Below are 24,572 nucleotides of genomic sequence, written 5' to 3' on the forward strand. Positions count from 1 at the left end.
AACTACGTCAGGTAAGAACTTCAGGCTGCCAACAAAAGTTATAGAGCACTTTAAACTCTGACTTGTGTAGGTTTTTGGAGGTATAGGTGGAATATGTGGCTATAAAGCGGGTGCTTTGTCACTTCACAGCCCATGTCCAGGGATTTGTGCTTGACTGAACACAGAAGCCTTGTGTCCATATGTGGGAACAATGGTATGGCACCACACACCTGTATGGGGAAAAAGGTCAGGGTTTACTGGGATTCCTCTCAGCAGATATTTGTTTTGCAGCATGAACACCCTTGACTATGCTGCTGACATTCTGATGTCTGATTTGTCCCCTGGTGCTAAACTCTGCAGTCATTGTGGGAGGAAGGGAAGATTTGGAGCTTTGCTGAACAAGATGAAAAAAAAAAATCTCTTAACTTTTCAGTGGAGACCTTTCACAGTGCCAATAGCTAGGAATCCATTTCATCTAAAATCAAGGCGTCCATAGGAGAGCCGACAGAATCTGGAAATGAGGGCTGTGCTTTTCATGGGTTTTACATTACTCGTTTTAAACAGAGCTGAGAGAAGCTTGGCGTGAGGCCACTGTCCAGAACAATGCAGGGAAGCATACGTGGTTGGAGAATTGCTCAATACCATTTGGGCCTTCAGTTTTTCCTGTCTTTCAGTCCAAGAAGTTCCAGGATTCAGTTTCCTCTGCATAGTCTTCTTGAAAAGCCAAGTTCATACCTGAACTTGGCCAAGGGTGGCCAGACTGTCAAGGTGGTCAAATGCAGTTCCTAAACGAGGTGACACCACGTGAGCACGGTGGCAAAGGGAGCAAAGGACACCCCAAATTGCAGCTCTCGAGGAGCTGGGCTCACAGGGACTGCTGGAGGTGAGACCCCGGTGCTGCTGTGGGTCCCTGCTGCACTGCCAGGGTTTGCATTGCCAGGGTTTGCATTGCCAGGGTTTGCATTGCCCTGCTTGCTCTCCCTGCAGGCACCTGCACAGGTGTGATCCCAGAGCTGGCACACAGCATCAGTCCCAGGCAGGCACCTCTGTGCCCTTGCATTCCTCCCGGATGAATCACAAATACTCTGTGTGCTGTTCACATGATAGCCTGTGCTGGAGAAGCCCAGAGCACTGGGTACATCAATTACTTGACCTAATTAACGCTGCACAAAAAGAGGGGATGGTATTTTGATTCCTTCTGACCTAGAAGAAAACCATATAAACACTGCATCTGAGAAGCAAAAATAAACAAAGCTACCCCACCTGTCCAAAACCAGAGAAGTGTTTCCTGTATTAAGTTATTTAGTGAGTGGGTTAAACCAGGACTTGACCTACATGATTTATTTCCCATGTATGTGTTTGAATCAGAATTTCCAGTAGCTAAACTCTGACTAACCTCACCACCCAGTGCTCCTTCCTAAGTGAGGCTTCTGGCATCCCTGAACTGTGAGCAGTGACTGTGGGGACTCACATTAACATTACAGAGCTGTGTCCCTCCCCATAATTTCACTGTCAAGGGTGGCTCTGCTGCCAAGTGGATATAAAATGGAGAACAGAGAAAACACATGAAACAGGGAAGTGCAAATGAACAGGGGAAAAAATCATGAGGAAGCAAGGCAGACATTTTTCTTAAAACAAAGAGCTGGAGGAAGAAATGAAAGAGATTTTCTTATTAAACATGCAATGATAAAGTTTCCAATAATATTAGCAAAATTCTCCCTTTGAATTCTGGGCAAAACTTATTTTATTGCATCAGTTAATTTCGGGTGGACAGACTCTTAACTCTACATCACACGTCATAAATATACACAATTCAATTCTTAGCATCAAGTGATTTCGTTTCTCTGACTCCAGAATTTCATCCAATTTGCTGCTTATATTTTTTAAGATATAATAAGACAGTGGTGAAACAGAAGGGTTTTGCACAACATAAAGAATCTCACTATTACAGAAAGTAACCCTGTTGACAAGTCTTCATGGTTACTGAGAACTATAAAACACAACAGCAACTCAAAGCTGCTTGCCTGATTTATCACCAGAAAATTCCTTTACAGCAGTGTCAGTTGGACAAGACCCACAGTTTTAGGCTTCAGGTGATGAAAGAGCAGGTTATGCAGAAGGAGAAGGCTGGCTCCCCTGCCTCCCTTTCCCTGTGTGGTCCTGTCCCTTCTGGCAGCAGCAGGCTGATGGATTAGCTCACCACACCTTGGAGAACCTCACCCAGTGGCTCAGTCTTGAGTCTCAAGCCCTGTCACGGTCTCAAAACAATAGTTTAAGTTTCAGTATACACTGAAACGAAGCCCAGATAAATGATGAATAAGAGATTCTGTGTTTACTTTCACAGGAGGACTTAGCAGAGCAGAAAAAGCCATAACCATTGAGAGTCCAGACTAGATCCAAAGAGAGATTCAGAAAGAAAACTGCGATATTCACAGTCAAACAAAACGAAAACAGAGAAACAAACCCACAATCACTGAGACCTGTTTCTTCTAATACCATAGCAGGGACTCCAGCATTATATTTACTGCCTTGTACACATGCCCCAGCCACTCCAAACCACAGAGATGTGTCAAAACATCTTCGGGAACTTTATAGGAACAATCACACAGCTTGCAAGGCTTCAAGCGCACTAGGGCTGAGATACACCCTGGCACGCCGCTACTCACCCTGTGCTGCCCTAGCTAAGATTTCTTATCTATTTTCCTTTCCTTTTTACTTTCAGAACGGCTCAAGGAGAAGCGAAGCGCTCGCTGTGGGGAAGGCGGGACGCGGCCCGGCCCCGCCGCCCTCCGCGCCGCTCTCGCGAGACGCGGCCGCGCGAGCTCCATATTGGGGCATCTGTGCCCAGGGCCCGGAGCTCTCGCGAGCGCGGCCCCGAGGAGCCCCGAGGAGCCCGGGCTGTGCGGGGACGGCGGGGCCGGTGCCCGCGGCTGCCTGGTCTGTGCAGGGTGTCCGGGGTCGGAGCCCGGCTGAGCCGCCCGGGCTGTGCCGCTCGGGGCGGGGCGTGAGCGGCGGAGGCGGCGGCTGCGGTGTCGCCTGCGCCGTCCCACCTGCGGCGGGAGCGCGTCCCCGCCCCGCACGCCGGCGCCCCCGCCTCGCTCGCCGCTGGCCGCACGACCGCCGGCCGCGCCTTACGGAGCCATCCCGCCCCTCGTGGCACAGCCCGGGGAGGGAGAGCGGCGGGGGAAGGCGGTGACACGGCCGCGCTCGGCCTCGCCCCCCGTGCCTGTGGGAGGGGGGCAGCGGCGGCGCGGGGCGGGGCGTGTAGGGCCGGCGGCGGCTGCGGGGGCGTCGCTGCTGCGGGGCTGCCCCCGCCCGGGAGCGCTCGGGGGAGGGAGCGAAAGAAGGAAGGAAGGAAGGAAGAAGTCGCTGCTGCCGCTGCAGGAGGAGAAGGAGGTAGTGGCGGCGGCGGTGCTGTTGCAGCCGCAGGCAGAGCCTCCCCCTCCCGCCGGGCCAGGCGGGGCGGGCTCCGCAACCGAGATGTCTCAGGAGCGGCCCAAGTTCTACCGGCAGGAGCTGAACAAGACGGTGTGGGAGGTGCCCGAGCGCTACCAGAACCTCTCCCCGGTCGGCTCCGGGGCCTACGGCTCCGTCTGGTGAGTGCAGGGAGGGGACGGGGCAGTGCGGGGGAGGTCGCCTTAGGTCGCTGCCCCGCCCGGTGCCCTGCAGGGACCCAGGGTGGGCACCGCGGCGAGCGGCGCTCCACTGTCCCCCGGGAGCTCCTGTCCCCTGTGGATTCCTGTGCCCCAGCTCGCCACCAGCCTCCTGCAAGAGACATTTTTCCTGCCCGGCTTTCCGCGCGGTGCTGCCGGGAAGCCGCAGTCTGGTCTTTGGAATGCGTCGGGCATTGCACCACATGGCAGGTGGCTCTGAAACATTTTTGCAGGGGAAGATAATAATGTGTCGTTGCCGGCCCCCCCGTCCCGCCCCGAATGAGCTCATATGGACAGATTTCAGCGAGGTTTCTTGCAGTTAGTAGGTGGGGAGTGCAGAGGGATGGAGCCCCCCCATAGCTGGCTTTGCAGAGCTGAGGGCTTGGCAGCTCTTGTCCCAGTTTCTTTCTGCACCTGAAGGATAGATTATATTTGAGGCAATTGTGTTTTCATCCGGAATTTATTGATAGGCGAGAAATAGAGAGAAGGCTGGGAGGGCTGGTTTTGTATTGGTTTGTTATAGTGCATTTACAAGCACCAGTATTTTCTTGGCAGTAATAGAAGAACACAGGAGGACTCGTTTTATTGCTATGGAATTACTGCAATACACATACTGCAGAATGTGCTCCCTGGGAGAGTAAAGTCCTGCTGTGAGACCTGCAGAAATACAGGGAGCTGGAAGAGTTTATTTTTTAATGCTTACCCAATGGGAACAAACCAGGCTGCATGTGTGAGATACAATGCGTCCTTAATTTGTAGCTTCTCTGCTGAGCTGCGGTGGATCATTAAACATAAATGGAGCTGCATACTTTGCTTAAGCTTAAAGACTAGGTGGTATTTGAATCGGTTTGACTCTAGACTTTAGCAGTAATTTAGTTAAATGTTCACAGATTACTGCCTCCTTTGATTAAGAAACATCTTCCACATGAGCATTCTGGGTTTTATTCTGTGTTCTTTGGTTCTGTCAAAGTGTGAGCAGAATTTTGAACTATGGGTGCATAATTACAAAGCTGCTTTGCTGTTGTGTTCGAGCAGGCATGCATATGTTTTTATTAATGTAGTGTGCAAATTTACACTATGGGTATCAATTTTATTATAAGGAGGGACACATGCCGCATTTTGCTAGTAAAGAAAATAAGTTCCTTTGCACGTGCTACAGTTTTAATGAAATGCTCAGCTGTTCTTAACATGTTATAAAATTGTTGGTAAGCTGAGCTGAAATAACTTGCATTTTTTTTAAATGCTGTGATTGCAGTGTGCAGAGGCTTGCATTTCATAAAAGTAAACCAGGCTGGTCAATTTTGTAGCAAGAATAACCAGTATGCTTGCTGAGGTGTGTTTTTGGTTTGGTTGTTGTTTTTTTTTTTTTTTTTTTTTTTTTTAAAGCATAATTATAGAATGATTTTGATTGGAAGGGAATAGACAGGTTTCTTTTGGTGAAAGAAGGACCTTGTTAACACAGCTGATAAATACCCCTGTAAGTGTCACAGAGTTATGCAACTCCTGAAATGCAATGGGAAATTAATTTGCTTCGTGCTGTGCCCTTTGTATTTTAAGGTTGATCCTACATCATACACCCCACTCCCATTTTCTCTTCCCCTCCCTACAATCTCCACTGTACATGTAATATTGCAAAGTTTGTTTTCAGCCAGTAACTAAAGAGTTTGCATCATGAATTTCCTGTTTTGCTGTGTCAAAACTTTCAAAGATTGTGCAACTTTGTTCAGACCAAGTGAAACAGTTTTGTATTGGAAGCAATTTCAGACATGTGGCAGAGTCTTTTTACAGTCCATGTTAATGGCTTCCTGTATGTTCTTCTAAAAATAGTTTTCAGAAAAGATGTTGTGATATGGAAAGTATGTCAGAATTGAAAAATTCAAGAAAACAACAAAAACGTTTGCATATTTATGGACACTTATTAAGCTGCAAGTGGTGATGCATATTATTTATGGTATTCCTGCAAGGACTTGTTCTGCTCTGTCCCTTTGGAGATTTTTTTTTCTCTCCAGTAAAAAGTTTCATTTGGAATTTGGTGCATCCCTGTTGGGATAGTACATAGTGGTGTTTTAACAATCATTAAAATGGTAAATATAGTTTGTTCACTGCATTATTGCATTCAAATGTAATCAAATGCTCTGTTGTTTAAGTTGTCAAAATGAGGCATTTGAAAATGAGGAATCTCCAGAAGGTGGAGAGGAAAATGAATAAAAAAGAAAGCATTAAGGTGCCAATGAGTCACTCAGACTGGGGAGCTGTTGGAGGCTGCTCTGAATGTGCTGTGAGCATGGTTTGGAGCTCCCTAATGCACAAACTTGACTTTGGGAGTCAGGGATGGAGGGAGAGGCATTTCTGCAGGCAGCCTGAGCCCCTGCCTGAAATGAGAGCAAATATTGCAGAGTTTTCTGAAGGGTGCAGTGCTGGAAGAATGAGGTTCAAATGGCCAGCTCAGGTGTTTTTCAGGATCCATTTTTTAAAAACTGCAAATGTTGGGGATACAAATAGAGATTCAGTTCCAAAACTTTGAGAAAAATCTACACACATCCTCAGATTGATTCTTCCTAAGTCACATAACAATTGCCGTGGCATCTGCTGTATGAAATGCTCTTTCATTCATTCTTGCAACATTTAGTGTATTTATACAACACCGTCTCTTGCTTGCTTTTGTAACCAGGCCTGCATTGAAAAAGGGCTCCTGACATATCCATTTTGTAATATTTCATGTAAGGAGAGGGGCCCAGACAATCCAACATGTTGCAGTGGGAAGCTGCTGAGCAGGGATGGGATTGATTGGTGACTCACTTCACTTGGAGGATTGCTTCATTTCTTGCCTGTGCTGGAGGGAAGTCTCGACTCCTGGCATCAGTTCAGGCAGCTCTGAGCTAAGCAGAATGGTGTTTTCACCAATTTCCCATCAATTTCTAAAAGGCTGTGAAGCACATTCGGTAAATCTTAGTTTACTAATTGTTATATTGTTGCAGCTGTTCTTTGTTGTATTGATGCTTTTGTAAAATAAAGGGCTTGGTTTAGTTGCTTTGCAAGCTATCTCTATTGCCTTAATTAATTTGGAAAGGATTGAATGGCCAAGACGTACTCTTCCTCAAAATCTTGCATAAGAATTTTTTTTAGCTTTTTAAAAATAGACTGTCAAGTGATACAGCCCTCCAAAACCTGTGATTTCTTCCCATTTCAACCCACAGTTGTACTGACACTGAGTCTGAATTTCTTGGCTACTGAGAATTTAGAGAAACATTATAGATCTAAGAAATTTTAGGACATTAGGGTCTAGAGGAAATGAAATAACCCTAAATAGCACATTTGTGTTATTAATCCACAGTTCCTCTGTGGATTTTTTTTCTAATCCTTTATCAAAGCGTGCAAGCCTCCAAATCCTGTGTGTGCTTGGAGGGACAGGTGCCTGCTCCTCCTGCAAGGTGTGGTAGATCTGTGAGGAGTGGTAGGAGCAGAGCTGTGAAAGTGAGTGGGATGAAGCAGCCACGCAGGAAGGGTTGGCAGAAGATGTGTGGGGAGAGGGGAGCTGAGTGGGAGAAGGGCAGGCACAGAAAAGCTGTGAGCAGAGCTCTGACAGGGCTGGCAAGGAGATTGGACTGTGGGGGAACTTGGGATGTGAAGGGAAATTATTGAGAGCATGTGTCCTACAGGGATGTTTTTATTGCAGCTTTCCTAGAAGCAGAAGCAATTCTAGCACAGGAGAATGGTATTTGCAACTTTGATAGTGTGTTGGGAGGGTGGTGACTGAAGTGCAGGTACAGAAGCGACTGTAGTCAATAATAAACTGTCAGGTGCTAACTGTGTTTTTCTGTCTGATTAGGAGTGAATAAATTAACTCCAGCTCTAAGGAGATTCACTTAGCCTGGGTATTTGCAGAGGCACTAGCAATGAGCAGCTTCTATTTAGCAAAATAGCCTTTGCACAGAAATTAACGTTCTGGTTATTTAATATTTAAATAAATTGTGCTCATAACTAACCTTGTTGCTTGGTTCTCTAAAGTAATTGTTTTCTTCTACCTCCTGTGTTCTGGATTCAATTCAGGTTAGATCAGAATTGTAATTTTAGCTCACTTGGGGTGAGGTGGATGCAGTTCATTTGCCATAGCTCAGTGCTATGTAAGAGGTTAAAAAAAGTGTGATAAATTCTAAATTTGTGCTGATCTTGTTTTAAAAGGGATTTAAAACTGTGGATCATGTCATTTTTTCCTAATTGGGCTTCTTTAGCTGCAGTGTGATCAATGTAATGCAGCTGTTTAAAGTCTGTGATGAAAGGCAGCTCAGTGTTCTTTACCGTGTTCTCCAGCTGACAGCTGTTCTGTACTCTGCAGGCACCATGAGCCAGTTATCTGTACCGGCAGAAAATTACTCAGCATGATTTTAGGCCTCAAATATGTCCAGACTTTGTGTTCTGACTTCAAGTCTAGATTGTGAATGTTCAATTACACAGAATTTTCTTTCCTGAGCTTGTGCATTGTGCTGTTTAACCAGTACTGCTGGTTGTACAGCTGCTACAACAGCACAGTGACTTGATATGACCCCAAAAAATGTCATTTAATAACAAAAAGTGAAATTCAATTTCATCTGAATCCTAATATAGCTTATTTTGTGTCTGGTGGCTCTGAAATCTCAAAATCTTGGAAACCAAAAGAGAAATTTGTCTGTGGAGCTTTGAGATGCAGAGGATCACCTTCTTTGCAGATGAAAGAGTTGCTGGTATTTGCTACATTTTGTACCTGAAATGTTTGGAAACTGGTGAAATCCATGACTAATTTACAACAGCATGTGCTGAATGATGATGGTTACTCTTATTTTTGCTCTAAGTCCTAGAAAACACCTTATGTATCAGTAAAATGCTGGCATGTATTTTCAGGCCAATCTAGAGATGTTTGTGTATTGCAAGATGGTGATTTTTACCCGAGGCTGAAAAAAATTGAATTCTCAATTTCATGAAGTGTTGCTGCTTAAACATTGATGTTTTTTTTTTTCATAGTGATGTGTGAAAACTTGAGAATTTGAAATCAACATTAAAAATGAATGCTGGATGGCTTCTTTTGTGTGCCTGGCTGAGATGTAGAGGATAACTTGCATTGGAAGTAGTTGCTCAGGGGTGTTTTTTGAGGCAGTGTGAGAAGCTTGAGTAACTCAGCTCTGGCAGGTTGCTGCTGCTGTGACCTGGTGTCCTCCCTGTGCTTTCCAGAGAGGTCTTTCCACTCTGTGCATGCCCTTTATAGAAAGGGAAATGCTCTTCTTCCACTGTGCACTGAGGGATTTTCCATTGCTGCCAGGGCCTGGGGGAAGGGTCACTGCTGCTCTTCTGTTTTCTATTTCACTTACCACATTCCTTGCAACCTGGGCAAATTTGAGATGAGGAGTCTTTTTGCAGGTTAATTCTTGGTGGCTGCTTTAAAAGCAAATGACAGCTGCCTTTATTTCACATAGCTCCTTTGGTGGGGTGGGCGTTGTGGTTTGCATATGCAATTGTGGGTTTATTCTAGGCCTGCTCTTGTGATTGGTTTTGAGCTTTGTTAGTTAAGCTTTATATTTAATACTTTATAAATATGTAGCATTCCTTTCTGCTTGATGTTTACCAAGAACTAGTGCATACTCACTTTTAAATGGAACCAGGAGTTCACCTGAAGCATAAATACAACAGGAAAATCAACCAGTATTGTCCTTGTATGACTCTTTCCATTCCATACTTTCCCCACATTCATTGCCTTGAGTGAAGTGTTGATTTCATATCCTCTCTTTCTCTTCCTCCTTCCTTTTTAACAGACCAGAGATTTATAATTGGATAAGAAATTACTTAAAATATAATTTTACTGTACCCTCTCTATATATGTATGTATATATATATATGTATATAGTTACTGACTAGGATTAAATAAGTCCTCATGGGCTCTTAAGAAAAAATACTACTTGTATGTGCAAGGTTTCTGCTAAAGGGACACGTTGTGGTCATGTACAGCTACTTATCATTCATTCCCAGGCACTTCTGTATAACAGAACTTGGTGATTGGATGAGATTTACCAAAGAAATTTAATAATAACTGATTTTATTAGGCAAAGTCCTGGATTTTTGTGTGAATTTAATCCATGAAAATAGTATTTTGAGCATAGCATTTTGTGATCAAGTGTCATGTTTGAAAGTATGTTTAGGAATAGTGGTAGTATTTACAAGTGCTCTTCTCTCCAGAGTTTTAGTGCATGATTATGTTTAAGAGCACTTCGGGCAGCAGTCATAAACATTTCTCTTTCTTTCTACAAGATTTCCCTTTACTGTGTGGACAAGACTCATCTTTTAAACATTTTCTGCGGAAACCAACAGTTGTGTGAAATTGTGCAGATTTTGGGTGGTGTGCAGGTTATGGACCAGGATACCTGGGAATCACTTTCATTGCAGAAATGGTGTTGCCTGTAACTCGGTGTCTAGAATCAGTGTGGATTTGAAGGCATTCCCACAGAGTTAATTTGATGATTTTCCTGCTCTGCTCTGTGTTGCAGCTCTGCCTTTGACACCAAGACAGGACTGCGGGTGGCGGTGAAGAAGCTCTCGCGGCCCTTCCAGTCCATCATCCACGCCAAGAGAACCTACCGGGAGCTGCGGCTGCTCAAGCACATGAAACACGAAAATGTGAGTGCAGGCACAGCCCCAGCTGCACTGAGCAGCCTGCAGCATTGCTTTTTCCTTGCTGCATGTGGCTTTTTCCTCATGCAGTCCAAGGCACAGCCCCAGCTGCACTGAGCAGCCTGCAGCATCGCTCTTTCCTTGCTGCATGTGGTTTTTTCCTCATGCAGTCCAAGGTATTGGAGTATCTGGTTCATGATGGTGTGAGGGAGTAAATGGAGCTGCAGAGCTCTCACGTGTGTCTGCATCAGGTTTGCCAGTTCCAGGAGGCTTTGTTAGCTTGCATGAAGCACAACACTGAACAGATGGAAATGAAACATCTACTGGAATAAATACTTCAGTGCCACAAAGGATCTTAGTAACTGCTATAAATATATCTCACAGCTTTTCTCTTCACTGTTTTCTTTTCAGGTGATTGGCTTGTTGGATGTGTTCACCCCTGCCAAATCACTAGAAGAATTCAATGATGTGTAGGTAACTTCTCTGAAGATTGCAATAAAATGTCTTTTGTATCTCCTTTCCCAGGTTATGACAGAAATATTTGTCTCTTTAATTTGTCTGCCATCACTCACAAATAATCCTGAATTCCAGCACAAAGTCACAGTATATCCTAAGCTGTTGGACTTGTCAGAATTGTTCACCTGCTGTGGTTTACTGCCCAGTGCAGTTGGAATCACTGAACTAATTTGCTACATTATTTAAAGTGTCACGATCTATGTTCCATTGAGCAACGTGCTTTGGGACAGTCAGCTCTGCTACTGGAGATTTATGGGGAATTTTTATCCTAATCCTATTCAAGAGATTGCTTCACAGTCCACGTGTTTGCTTTTGTTCACAGGTACTTGGTGACACATCTCATGGGAGCAGACCTGAACAACATTGTGAAATGCCAGAAGCTCACTGATGACCACGTGCAGTTCCTCATTTACCAGATCCTCCGGGGCCTGAAGGTGAGTGTCCCTGTGTTCCCTGCATGGGGACAGCTTACCATGGGGGTGGAAGTTCCTGGTGAATGTTACACCCTCAGCAATTCAGATGTGTGCATAGGGCTTCTGTAACTTCCCTAAAATATTGCAGAATAACGTTTAATTATTGTTGTTTCACTTCTGCCTCTCTGGAGCTCTGCATCAGTAAGGTTTACTGTCATTTTTATGTGTTCCTATGGGCAGAATCTAGAAAATTATGAACTGTGATGCCCTCTGCTCTGGCAATGAATTTTCCATTTCTTCAGTTTTGTTTACTTGTCTTGTTGCACTTGTGTGGCAGCACTCCTGGGTGTTCCTAAGGAGAGGCAAACTGGGACACCCACCTGGTGAAACCCACAGACACACAGACAGACTGACAGACTGGAGTATCTGAATTGTGTGGGCTGGGCTAGGGCAGTATTTTCCAGGGAAGAGATGAGGAGGTGGCTGCTTGGACTGTTACATAAATTTTGTCTCATCTTATTTTACAGTACATCCATTCAGCTGACATAATACACAGGGTGAGTATTCATTCTAAGATTGTTTCCTGTAGTGAAACGATGTCTTTAAAAAATGAAGCATGAACTTTTACAATATAGCACCAAGAGAAACCAGAGAAAATTCTCAGAAAATTTTTTTGGTTAAGTAGTAAAAAGTTTGAACAGGGGAAGTGGTTGTCAAGATCCATAATTTTCCTTTGTGAATTAGCTTTTCTCTTAGATACAGATATGCAGCACCAGTTTTGCCTTTATGCATATTTGGTTATATGTGATGCCTCTGAGAACCACAGAAGAGATTTCTCACTCTGATAAAATAATTTATCCAAAGTATTTGCCCTCAGTTAGAATCTGCATTTTTATCTCTGTTTACAATTTTACCTGCTTCAGACTCGTGAAACAACACATACTCCACTGTTAATGCTGATGTTTAATTTTTTAGGATTTAAAACCCAGTAACCTAGCTGTTAATGAAGACTGTGAGCTAAAGGTAATGTAATTTAAAAATCTGATTTGTTTGAGTGCCATGTGAATGTCCCTTGCAACTTAAGTGTCAAAACAATTCCTTTTGAAAGTACTTTGATAGGAAAGTAATAATGTGCTTCCCAGCTGTAGAGTTGTGAGGATGTGGTTTTTGTATCTGCTCCTGTGTTTTCAGTGAATCATCATGCAAGTGCAGAGTTAACAGCTTTAGTTTGTGTTTCCTTGTTTTGGAGACGAGATACCCAGCTGTAATTCTGATTGTCGATCCTACGCTGTTCTAGCCTAGTGTCTTGTCCCAGGTTGTGAAATTTGGTTTCATAACGTGTTTTTGCAGCTCTCCCACCTGTCCTGTCCCCAGCCAGTGCTTGCCTGGTGTTTGTGCTGGGTGTTTGTTGCCCTGCAGCGTTGCTTTGTGTTTGCAGATCCTGGATTTCGGGCTGGCGCGGCACACGGACGATGAGATGACCGGGTACGTGGCCACCCGGTGGTATAGGGCCCCTGAGATCATGCTCAACTGGATGCACTACAACCAGACAGGTAATGCCTTCAGCAGCACAGGAATCCTCTGATTTGTCAAGTTTATGAATTGTGAGGGGGGAATAAAAGGGGTTGTCCTTGCACGTGCATCTCCCTTTGATTGCATAAGTTGGCACTCCTGGTAATTATGTTTTGGAGTTGGTATTGGAACCACTTTCTGTCAGATGGAAGCGAAGAATCATTGTGATAGCATTCACCAGGAATTTGAACCTTTGAAAGTGCAATCAGCAAAATACTGTCAGCACTTATCCTTGCTTCTCCTAGCAGAGTGGTTTTTAAAATAAGTGACTAGGATGTGTCTGGAGCTGTAGTGTGAAGAAATGACAAAACTGCCATGGGACTGTTTCAGGACAGAGTTGTTTGCTCTGGTTGGATGGGATGGTTCTGCTCAGGCTGTATTTTTATGCATCATGTTTTGTTTTCTGTTTTATTTTGTTCAGTTGATATTTGGTCAGTGGGATGCATTATGGCTGAGCTGTTGACTGGAAGAACATTATTCCCTGGCACAGACCGTATCCTTTAGAAGTAATTTCTTTTTTGAAATTGAAATTAGATCTTCATTTTCACATAGTTGACAAGAAAATAAGTTCTGGGTTTAATTATGGACTTCTGTTTGTTTGTTTTTAAATTAATGGCTTCTTTTACTCACAGTACAAAGAGGTGAGTTCTTGATTTTGCTGCACATCTGTTCCTCTTTATTGTCTATTGTCATCATTAGATTTATATACTCTTTGTTTCTGTTACTTTCCTTTAAGTTTATTTAAATTGATTAGTTGAGTTTCTAGCTAATACTTGCATGGATGTCTGCCAAGAATCCTGTCATGCTTCAGGTTTCTTGCAAATGTGATTCCCTTCTGGCCTCTCTTCTTTTCTCCTGGAGGTATCCTGGCTGTGAGAGCAGTGGATGCAAATTCTTTAGTGCCAAGGTTCTCATTAAAATTGCTCTGCAATGTTTAGGTTCCATTTCCATGCCTGACTGTGAACCTCCTTTCACAGTGTGCTTGTACTGATGTGAAAATTCAACCTTGAATAAGATCTTTCCAAAATATTTTTTTTTGCCTCATCAGACTGGACTGGGTAGGACACTTTGGCAAATTTAAGACAACTTTATGAGATTTGCTCATATTTTCCCCAGGAAATTGGAAGTGAGACTTAATGCAAATTGTTGCACTTAAAATTTTTGCTCAGCCACACAAGATTGGGGTGAGATTTACTACTGGCAAGATTTTTCATTGCCTAGAGATTGAGCTTTCATTTGCCAGAGAAAATAACATTGCCCACCTTTTACCAAAGTTTGTTATTTCAACCACAGTCTGTTCATTTTAATAACTTTTGTTAATTTGTTAGTATTTGTGTCAGTGAATTTAAGTATGTAAGCACTTGATGAAAAGGAAGCTGGTGTTGGAATTGCTGCCTGCTGTTTATTTACCTTCAGAAAACATCTGGGTTCCAAAACTCCCTCCTGAGGAGAAGCTTTCATTCCAGCTTTCACAGTGTCACCTCTTTTCAATGTGCTTTAACTTTATCCTCTCCTCTTTTTCTGCTTGACTCCATCTCATAATTTCTCTCTGAATTTGTTGTACTGTGCTGTGTAGTCATCTCTGCTGTATTTTTCTCTTGTCAAATGCAGAAGCTGAATTAAACAAAGCTGGTGTATTTTTATCTGTTGATTCAGCATGTGTAGGTTGGTTTGGACAGATTTTTTTTCATTTCTTTTAAGAAAAACTGAGATACCAAGAATTGTTCATTCAAACAAAGCAAAAGCCTTTAAGCTGTTGCCATTATTTAACCCTAGCAACAGTGACACTTCAGATTTTAAAGAACTTGATGCTTGCAACTAAAATATTTGTAATAGGATTTGCAATGTGTAAGAAATGCTTCATGGTTTTGATTTATTTTGTGGTTTTTATGAATTGAACAAAATGGTGATTCTTCCAAGTCTGAGAAGTTTTTTATCCAACTCTGTTCTTAGCTGTAAATTAGAGCCACTGATATCTGCAATGCAAAATGAAGTTTACTTCTAGGAGCTAATTTATTTGCTTTATCATAATAAGGTACTTCATTCATTTATGTCTCCCAGCAGATGCTTGTGATGATTTACTTTAAATGCTCAATTTCGTTTGCAAATGGCAGTAATGCTTTTTAATTAAATGCTCTTTCTGTTTTGAGTTGCTTAGATTTAAGGAACAGACCCAATCCTTTCCTATCTTAGACTCTGTAGTAGTGTAATTCTTCCAGTGCTTCTGTTTAAAACTAAAAGGGGAGCAGGGTTGGTTCTGAATCCTGTTTGTGCATGGAACTCTTACCCAAGGATTGGAAAGGACCCTGGCTGGCAGCTCCCACTCCAGGTTTGCTGGCATCTCAAGACAGCAAGCACCATTAAGATAAGTCAGTTCTGGTTTCTTCCTGTCTTGGAAGGCTCTTTGAAATCTTTATATGTGCATTACTTTAGCAGAGAGTTGAAGGGGTTTTCCAGGTTTAGATCCTGTTGGGTAGTTCTGGGCCCTTGATTTTATTGTACCCACAGATTTGCAGAGGCTCTTGTTCCTCCTGTGGTGTCACTGTACAATTGCTGACTTCCTGACTTTGGAGTTAATATTAACATGAATAATTCAAGGTATGTTTGCCTTGTGTCCAGTAGCCAAGGATGTGACATATCCATATCCAGCTCTAGAAAATTCCCTGTGCAGTTGGAGGCAATGGGACTTTGTGTTGCTGGAAATTGCTCCTGTTTGACAACTGAACATTTGAAGTAGTTCTTGCTTTTTAGTCTCAAGATGTAAATTTTCTCAAGTGTGAGCCTTGCATTTCCAAAATTAGAATGACAGAATATGTAATGGCTCCTCAGGATGATCACCCCCTGTTCAGATGGTTCTCTTGTTGAAGTGTTGGTCCTTTTCAGCAAGGATTTGGCAGAAATGCTGGGATGTTATTTACAGTCCCTCACTTATTTCTGTGTACAGCCTGGGGATGCACCCCTTCAGTGCAGGTAAGCTGTGAGCTCATTTAGTCAGGTAAGTAAAAAACTGGGACTCTGAAATGAGGATCTTCAGTGCTGTCTGTGATGATTGTGCCTCTGAAAAATGAATGTTGAGTTTAAACCTCTGAATCTGTAGAAATTCTAACCACAGCTGTCATTGACTTAAAGCAAGAATTGAGATACTCTTAGGAAAACCCTGTGGTTAATTTGGGCTTAGCTCTGCAGGATTTCTGAACTACTTCTAATTTACAACTGAATGGAAGGTAATTGAATTATTCCTATTGTAATCTATGGGTGGAAGCATTGGATGAAAGATGGATTTCTAATACTGGTGAAATCTCTGCCAGGAGCTGGAGAAGGGGATCAGGATTGTGGGAAAGGATTCAGAGACCAAAAAGTGAGGTGATGAAAATCAGAGTCCTCAGGCATTGGACTCTGATCCTTGTGGGTCCCTTCCAGCTCAACATTTTCTGTGCATGGGAGGCTTAGCTGAGGCTTTCTTGTTGGTATTGTTTTATTTGTCTGATGCCAAGATCAGTTTCTGTTAAACACAAATATTAAAGTTTTACAGCTCTGAATGTGAATGATTCATACAAATAAGCAGCAAAGTTAACTTTGTTTGAATATTTGACTCGCACAAAATAATACAAAGTAAAAATAAGAATATCTAGCTTTTCTTGTACTAGTTTAGCATTTTTGTATGTTTTGTGTTCCCTTAAACTCTGGAGAGTGTTGTTTGGTTTTTTTTACTGTTTTTATTCAGTATTCTGAAACTTCCATGATAACTAACCAGTCTGAAATTACATATTCTTCTGATACACCTTGTTCTTGCTTGTGATGGCAGCTAAAACAACTTGGAACTTTGCTTTGCCTGGATAAACCATTACAATCTTGTGAGATTTGCTGCTGGTGGTGATAGCAGGTTATTTTCTGAATTTTAGAATCCCTCCTCAGTCCTTCGGAGTACCTTGAAGATGGCCCTTGGGGTTTGCATGCTGTGCTTTCCTTCCCCATGCACATGTGCTGCTGTTTTTCTCCTGCTTTGTATTTATTAAATCTCTTTCCTGTCTTTATTGCTTGTGGCTCATTTCTCTGGGAGGTGCTGGGCCCTGTAGTTAAGGAATGCTGCAGTTGAGCAGGTTAGAGATGGCAGGCCTAAAACCAGAAGCAGGGTTGGGTTTTGGCCGGGCCAGTTCCACAGTCTGTTTTTCCTTATTTATCTCAGAAGTATCTTCCACTAGCAAACAGGGCAGCAATAGTGTTGGCACACCAGCTGCACACCTGTTGGCACAGGCTTTTAAATGCCTTTAAATAAATTAAATATTTAAAATGAGCTGTGGCATGTTAGCACTCTGAAATTTGCACTTCAACTGCTGCTTGCACAATAAGTGCAAGAAGCAAGGACTGTTTTAAATAGCTCTGAAGAAAATCTCATTTAAATGAGCCAGTTGTGGTTAGTAGAGTGCCCTTTGCGGATTCTCCTACAGCAGATTCTGATCTCATTTTAAGCATCGACTCTTCAGAGTTTGCAATTCAGTTGTGCTAAATCCAACTAGATATTGGGTTTACTCTTAGATTTTGAGTGTTTTGAGTAGCCAGAAGTTTGCCAAGTAACTTTACAAATGGAAAATTAATTCAGCTCTTCTGACAAAGTGATGATTCCAGAGCTCTTAATTATTTTGATAGATAAAACTTTAGACTAAAGTTTACCTCAAAAGATGGTGGTTTTAGCAAAGCATTGGTGATTCCCTTCATACAGAGTTTGTCAATATTACAGGAACTGTGTTGTTTTCTAGGGTTTTTTAAACAGGTGACAGTTTTTGAAGTTCTTGCAGTACTCAAATTAAAAAATACTCTAAGAAGGAACTGCAGCTGTATCTCCAGCCATCAGGAAGGCATTGATCCCAGAACACAAGATTGTCTAAAAAAAATTTGTGTAACTACTTTGGTATAATTTTAAAGGCAAATATAAACGTTATGGGCAGTCTGAAATCCCTGTGGAGGATAATTCAGGGGAGAAGGGAGATTATGCATTGATGGTTTTAAAAAGGATCCTTTGTGTCTTCTTAGTGTCTTGAGATTTAGACATGGAACAGTGTCTTGGATGGAATTCCCCCCCTCAATTGTGTTTTGTCCCCTTGGCCTTGTTAAAGGGGACAGCTCAGGCTGGCAGCTCTGGTCCTGGTAAAACATTCTTTCCATCTGCAGTGCTCCCTCCTGAGAGCTCTGCACAGACCTGTGTTAAACCTGAGCCCTGCTCTGCTGCTGCAGCAGGTCTGGAGGGCAGGAGGGATGTTCAGGTGCTTGATCTGCCCTGGTGGTGCCAGGAGGTGCCAGGCAGGACCCTGTGCCAGCTGCAGCAGCTCAGCTGCCCTGGCTGTGGGCAGGGGGTGCCCATGGTGAGGTGATGCTGCAGGGCCCAATCATTTCCTGACCTCCTGAGCTTTAGAAGTGGCTGAGTGAGCTTGGAAGGCGTTCACAAAAAGCCTTGACTTTCCTCTTAATATGAGTGCCTACCCTTTGCAGCCTTCTGCTTTACTTCAGCTGTTACTAATGCGAGCTAATCCTGTGACCTGCAGCTTGGTGTGGGGCCTGAGGGGGTGAAGGGAGCATGGAAGTTCAGCCTTTGCCACTGGGGCTAAAGATTTCTGCTCCAAAATAGTTCAGGATGCAGTGCCCCATTCCATGCATGTGGGGTATCTGCAGACAAGATGTTCAATCAGTCTGATACAAGAGAGCTCAGTTACATTCAGTTGTAACAAGAGGAATGAATATGGTTTGTCTAAAATAGCTTTTCAGTCAAGGCCTTGGCAAGAATTAATTTGCAGCGTTAATAGGGTGATGTGTTGCGCTTTTCATTTTGATTTCTCCCAGCATTTTCCTTTATGGTCCATCATTAGATATTGATCAGTTGAAGCTCATTTTGAGACTCGTTGGAACCCCAGGGCCTGAGCTTTTGAAGAAAATCTCCTCAGAGTCTGTGAGTTTACACTTTGATTGTAATATCTGCCCTTTCAGAAGTCCCGAGTTTGTGTGTTGTTCTCCTGTAGTCTTATCTGTAGAATGTGTTGGGATTTATTTTCTGTTATTTTTCTTCCTTTGTAATCCTTTGCTCTTGGATGGCTTTAAGTTCTTTTGCTTTGTGTATCTGATCTTTATTCCTCTTACCTCTGCCTGTGGTATGATTTCATCCTTCCATATTCTCATTTTACTGCTTCGTGACTTTTCTCTCAGTTTGTGGGTTTATGCTTTGTGATCTGTTGTACCATCAGGTGTTACTGGGGAAGTATTTTTCACAGCTAAGATCTTGAGGCTTGTCTCAGTTATTATTTCTCCAGATTGCATACCCAGGGATCTTTCTAAATAGGAGCAGGTGTGTTATCCTCTAAATACACACAGTCCCTTCTGTAGTGTGATTAATTTCCGAAACACTGCTGCCATTTCTTTGTTTTTGTAGCAGAAAATGCCTTTTAGGTGCCTTTCTGTAGCAGCTGTTGCAGGGCCCACAGCAGAGCCTGCTCTTGTGCTTTGTGGGTTTTGCTGTATGGGGCCCTTTTACCAAGGGAGCACCAAAAAGGCTTCCTGCAGTCACTCTGGGAGGGTCACCTCCATTTGCAGCACTTGCTGTGCTGTAGGAATCTCAAATTGTGAATTGTGCAAACCCAGTGTGAAATGGCCTTTAATTGTACCTGTTCCTGAAGGAGGAGTGAATAAATCAGAGCCAGGGAGGAGCAGGTGAATGCACAGTGAGCACTGAGGCCACTGCAGTTTGTGAGCTGCAGCAGGGGATGAGAGCTGTGGAAAGTGGTGAGAAGATTATGTAGTGCTGCAGCTTAATGTTCCTGTAACAGTGACTGTAAATACAAGTGCGAGATTAGCCTGGAATAACACCTGCTGGAGGGATGTGCACTGCAAATTGGGATCAGTTGGGCAACTTGCTGAACATCCCACCAAAGTAAAAAGTAAAAACTAAAGTAAAACACCTGGGATGTTCCAGCTTTGGAGAGATTAGAGCTGAATAACCCAGATTGATTTGGTTGCCCTGTGAACTGACCTTAGGGCTACTCTGGTGTTTGAAGTACAGGGATTAGCAAGAGACATAAGATGGAAGGTTGACTAAATTAAGCAGAAGATTAATTTGCATGTGTAAGTTGAAGTGGGTCTTTTTTTAAACATTATTGCAGAATAAAAATAATAATTGTTCTTATCCTGGTTTGAAGCAAGTCTGTTTAAAAAAAAAAGGGCAGTAAATACTGTTTCTACTCTTTATCCATTGTATGGAGAAAGCAAAACTCTAGTGTTTGATGGTTTTGTGTGTGTCACTATAACAAATTCTGGTTTTCTGCTGCATTACTTTACTGACTCTCACTTTCCCTGTTCACTGATACCTGCTAACTCTGTTCTATGCAATGCTAATGTTTTGCTAATTTTGCATTTAATGCCTTCTGTCACCCAGCCCACATCAAAGGGCACTCAGCTGTTCAGAAGGTGTCAGTTGTGAGCCAGTTTCACTTTGCACCACAAGAAACTTAAGCACTTTCTATGCAGCAAGAGGAAAAAAGAGCTGGTAACCAGTGCAGAGGGTAGAGTTTTTGTTTCTGTTTTCATTTTTGTTCATTTTCCTGAAGCTGTGTATAGCTGCACAACTCAGGAAAAATTTTGTGGAGTAGCCTCAGCCAAAGGAAATGTCTACTCTGATGGCTTAAAACTTCTGGAAATGTGAACACAGCCTTGTTGGAGTGTGATGCTCCTTCCCTTGGACAGAAATACTTTCTGTACTGGCAGTTACCAGCTGAGCAGTGATTCTCCATTGCTTTAAGTGCTCACTTGTGAAATTGCTGAACATCTCACAGGTAGCTAAAAAATCAGTGGTCCCTGCCTGTATGGCTTTTGCCTTGTGGTTTGCAGAAGAGATGCTTTTGTATGCGACTGTTTTCTGTTTGAAATGGTTTTTGCACTGTTTTTAACAAAGCCCTTGACGAGGCATTTAAGATATTAACCAGCTTCAGCAGATCATGCGTCTGACGGGAACGCCCCCTGCCTATCTCATTAACAGGATGCCCAGCCACGAGGTGAGATCTGAGAGAGGAAGGGGGAGTGCAGGGCAGGGCTGCACTCTGTGTTCTCCACTTATGTGAATGAAAGGCTTGCATGTGGCATGGGGTGGGCAATTAACTACTGCTCTTCTGCAAGACTTTGGTACTAAAGGAAGATGTGAGATTTGGGCAGTGTGTGCTCAGCTGCAGACGTGTGAGACTGGGAGAGCCTGGCTGTGAGCTGGTTTTGCATTGTGTGCTGTGCAGCTCAGCAGAGCTCAGCAGGCTGCACCCAGCCTTGCTGGGACACAGGGGCTCAGCTCCTCCTGCGCCTCTCTGCTTTCCAATCTTACTTTGCCACAAGTTATGTCAGCTCTTCCTCTACTGTCTTGAGTGCCTTAGTTGGGACAGGTAATGCTGATGTGCTTATAGGTGTAGAGTAAGCAAGGAGACAGACCATAATAACCAGTGCTTCAGGATAGTTGAAAAGTACTTGATTTTGCTGGCTGGATATTGTCTGATAGTTCAACGGAGCATTTCTTTCCACAGGCAAGAAACTACATCCAGTCTTTGTCTTACATGCCGAAAATGAACTTTGAAAATGTCTTTATTGGTGCCAATCCCCTGGGTAAGACCTGTTTATTGAATTTTCCTGAAACTGAAGCTAGCATGTCCCGTCCTTTGGAGCTTCCCAAAGCTTTGCTCTGGCTGCAGGAGTAGTGCAGAGCAGGGTTGTGTTTATGAAGGATGTGTGGGCCAAGGGCGTAAGAGGAACAAAATGCTGGATGATGGTGGGTCCTGAGAAAGTACAGATTCCTCATCCATGTTGGGCCTTTAGAAGCTTTACATTTCAGAGCAGAGTCCCACAGCTGATGTGAGAGATGCTCTGTGTCTGGTGCTCTTGCAGCCGTGGACTTGCTGGAGAAGATGCTGGTCCTGGACACGGACAAGCGCATCACGGCCGCCGAGGCGCTGGCCCACGCCTACTTCGCCCAGTACCACGACCCCGACGATGAGCCCGTGGCAGACCCCTATGACCAGTCCTTTGAAAGCAGAGAGCTTGAGATTGAAGAATGGAAAAGTGAGTCTGGGGCAGGGGAGGGACAGCTTCTATTGTGGTTGTAGAATCACGGAATATCCTGACATATCCTTGTTTTCAAACTTGCATCTCCTCAATGCTCTGGAAGTATCTTTTATTGTGTATGTTGGTCTCTGAGAGTGGTGTGACCATTCTTTTATTCTTTGTCTTAATTAAACAACACTTTTTGTGTAAAATGCTGTTAGAACACTTGAGATTGTTGCAGGTTTTCTTGCATGAAGGTGTGACTGGTAGTGCTATCACAGTCCTGCTGCTGAGTTTCTGTCCCACTTCTCCCCCCAGGCCTGACTTATGATGAAGTAATCAGCTTTGTGCCACCCCCGCTCGACCAAGAGGAGATGGAGTCCTGAGAAACTGCTCTCTTCTGTTCGTCCCACTCACTGTGAAGGGAAGGCCTTTTCATAGGGACTCTCCAATTATCGTTCAAGTGCCTCATCACAACAATATTCTCCTTAGTGGAGGGGTTTTGTGTGTGTTGAACTGGGGAGGGAGGGGGGAGGGAAGGAAGCTGAGTCTATGTAAACATGCTGCATGCTCTTGTATTCTGTGTACAGCCTGGGGCAAGCCTCTGGAGACCTGTTCTGACTGCACTTAGTTCTTCCAGAGTAACAGTGCACCACCAGCCTGCACTGCTGGGCCGAGGTGAGCAAGGTGACAGTGACAGTTTGGTTGCAATCATTGCCATTTATCAATTCTCCTACAACTGAGTAACCTCAAAAAGAATGAAAGTTGGTTTATAGGCTTACAGAGTCCTCTGTTTTCTTCAGGACTGAAGGTGGGGTTGAGGGATGTCCTTGTTCAATGCCAGGTGTGTGATTTACATCCAGATCTTCCTGGTGCAGCAGAGTGTAGAGGCCTTCTGGTGTCTGATTCTTGGAACATGAAAAGATGTTGTTTGAAACTGTAAATATGTTTGTGCCTTAAATAAAGGGGGAGAGAGGGGGAAAGGAAGTCTGGGGTGGAAATCTGACCCACTGTTCTTGAGGGTGAAGGCTCCCAGGTAGCGAGGCATGAACTCAATGTAATTGGGAAGTAATTTTGAGGCAACAGCTTCAACCCCTGGATTGGGTATTCCTGTGTTTTTCACTTTCCTCCTCCTCTTGTTCTGAGGCTTTTCAGCATTATCTCCAGGAGCCAGAGGTTGGGGAAGATCCTTGCTAGCCACACGTTTGTGTATTCTGTTCCCTACAAGGTGGTGTGTTTTTGCATGTTGTAGCTGTATGTGCATGTAGAGCTGCTTGATTTTTGTCCTTACTTTTTGGGGATGGCACTGGGGGCAGTTCAGTCATCAGTGAAATGTTTGCTGAGTACCTCAGGCAGTGCCATAAAATCACAGCACCCTTCCTGCTGTGCTGCAGCTCCTTGTGAAATAGCTGCCATCCTAGAGGCTTCAATGAGGGAAGGATGTCATGTCCAACACCAGAGCAACATGCACCTTTTTCTTTGTTCTGACCTTCTCTCTGCAGAGGAGAAGAGCTTGGGTGGAAAGGTTTCTTGTGAGATCAAATGTAAAAAGCATTCTTTAAAGAAATGACTATAGTATCTTGTGCCAGAACTTAAGTTATTTCCTGAAAAGATTTTTTTAGAAGTATTGGAACCCAAAGCAAAGAAATAAGCATGCATAAACACACAATCACCCTTTCACTGTCTATATCTATAAATACAAATATTTATATACATAAAACTAACATTTACTAGAAGTTTTTTATCCTCTCACGTAAGAGCTTCTTGGCTATTTCTTAGCAGGTTGATCTCTGCCCAAGGAAACATGAGAAGGGAGTATGTTTGAATACAAACATGGTTCAAAAATTTTGTATTTTCCAGGACTCTGCATGAGTGAAGTGCCCAGAGTTAGAGACTGGCAGGAGGGAGGTTTCTCAGCATGTTCGTGTGCTCCATCTGTAGCTGGGGAACTCAGGAGCCCAATTTTAGGGCTTCTGGAGGAAACATTTTTAGAATTTAATTTGTTGCAGGCATCCTGTGTGGGCAATGTACCCATGTATGTGAGGAGAAAGGCTTTTGCAGTATTTTGTATTCTTGTTACCTGTGGGGCAGAGAGTGTTTTTGTAGTGTTTTTGCCCCATGTTTGAAGAGGCAGCACAAAGGGATGGGACGTGGATGACAAAGCCATTGATTCTTCCTAGGCTACTTCCCAGCGATCTCTTTAGGCCAAAAGTTCAATAAAGGTCTGGGCTGAGATGAAGAGAGCAGCTCTGTTGTGCTCTAGGATAAAACTCTCCACAGCCCAACAAAATCAAGACAAAAAGCCTCCCTTTTCTGCTGGGCCAGCAGTCTGGGTATTCAAATACAAATGTAGATATACTATGTAAACCTACAGCAAGATTATTTTTATCAGCCATTTTCTGTGTAGATGCTACAGTGTGATTTCATGCGGAAATATTGCTAAAGATTTTTAAAACCTCTCGGTGTTGTGCGTGTGGGTGTGTCTGTGTGCGTGAGTGGGAATGGTTCATTGGAGTCTGTCCTGAGGGAGCCCCTGGGGCACAAACTCCCTGCTGCCAGTGCCGTGCTGTGCTCAGCTGCCTGGGCACCACGCTGCACCCAAAAGCAGAGATCTGCTATTTTGTTTCTATCCATGGATTTTGCTGTAATTGGTTATGCCAGATAAGATGTCACAATACCACTGGTTAAAAATAAAATCTATTTTTCAGATTTACTGCACTGCTGGTACTTGGAAACCTCTTGC

At 43.5% G+C, this 24,572-nt stretch overlaps 1 protein-coding gene across 2 annotated transcripts; it reads left to right on the forward strand.

The window, feature by feature from the left end:
• Positions 1–3,227: 3,227 nt before the first annotated feature.
• MAPK14 (mitogen-activated protein kinase 14) lies at positions 3,228–24,542 on the forward strand. Of its 2 annotated transcripts, none has more exons than XM_058039967.1 (12): positions 3,228–3,575; positions 10,145–10,274; positions 10,680–10,738; positions 11,107–11,218; positions 11,725–11,754; positions 12,173–12,220; positions 12,636–12,750; positions 13,191–13,262; positions 18,631–18,710; positions 21,316–21,394; positions 21,674–21,847; positions 22,148–24,542. In XM_058039967.1, exons 1-12 carry the CDS (start codon positions 3,460–3,462, stop codon positions 22,213–22,215), a joined length of 1,083 nt encoding a protein of 360 aa, XP_057895950.1. In that variant the 5' UTR covers positions 3,228–3,459; the 3' UTR covers positions 22,216–24,542. The 2 variants fall into 2 exon arrangements, with proteins under 2 accessions (XP_057895950.1, XP_057895948.1); XM_058039965.1 differs by lacking the exon at positions 18,631–18,710 and adding an exon at positions 20,723–20,802 and having other exon boundaries at positions 3,230–3,575.
• The last annotated feature ends 30 nt before the right edge of the window (positions 24,543–24,572 follow it).

Source organism: Melospiza georgiana, chromosome 23 (assembly GCF_028018845.1).
Source record: "Melospiza georgiana isolate bMelGeo1 chromosome 23, bMelGeo1.pri, whole genome shotgun sequence".
NCBI classification, from domain to species: domain Eukaryota; kingdom Metazoa; phylum Chordata; class Aves; order Passeriformes; family Passerellidae; genus Melospiza; species Melospiza georgiana.

Coding starts and splice junctions, on each gene's coding strand:
- MAPK14 (XM_058039967.1), top strand. CDS start 3,460: ATGTCTCAGGAGCGGCCCAAGTTCTACCGGCAGGAGCTGAACAAGACG. Junction 10,275..10,679: donor AGCACATGAAACACGAAAAT/GTGAGTGCAGGC, acceptor TTTTCTTTTCAG/GTGATTGGCTTGTTGGATGT. Junction 11,219..11,724: donor AGATCCTCCGGGGCCTGAAG/GTGAGTGTCCCT, acceptor CTTATTTTACAG/TACATCCATTCAGCTGACAT.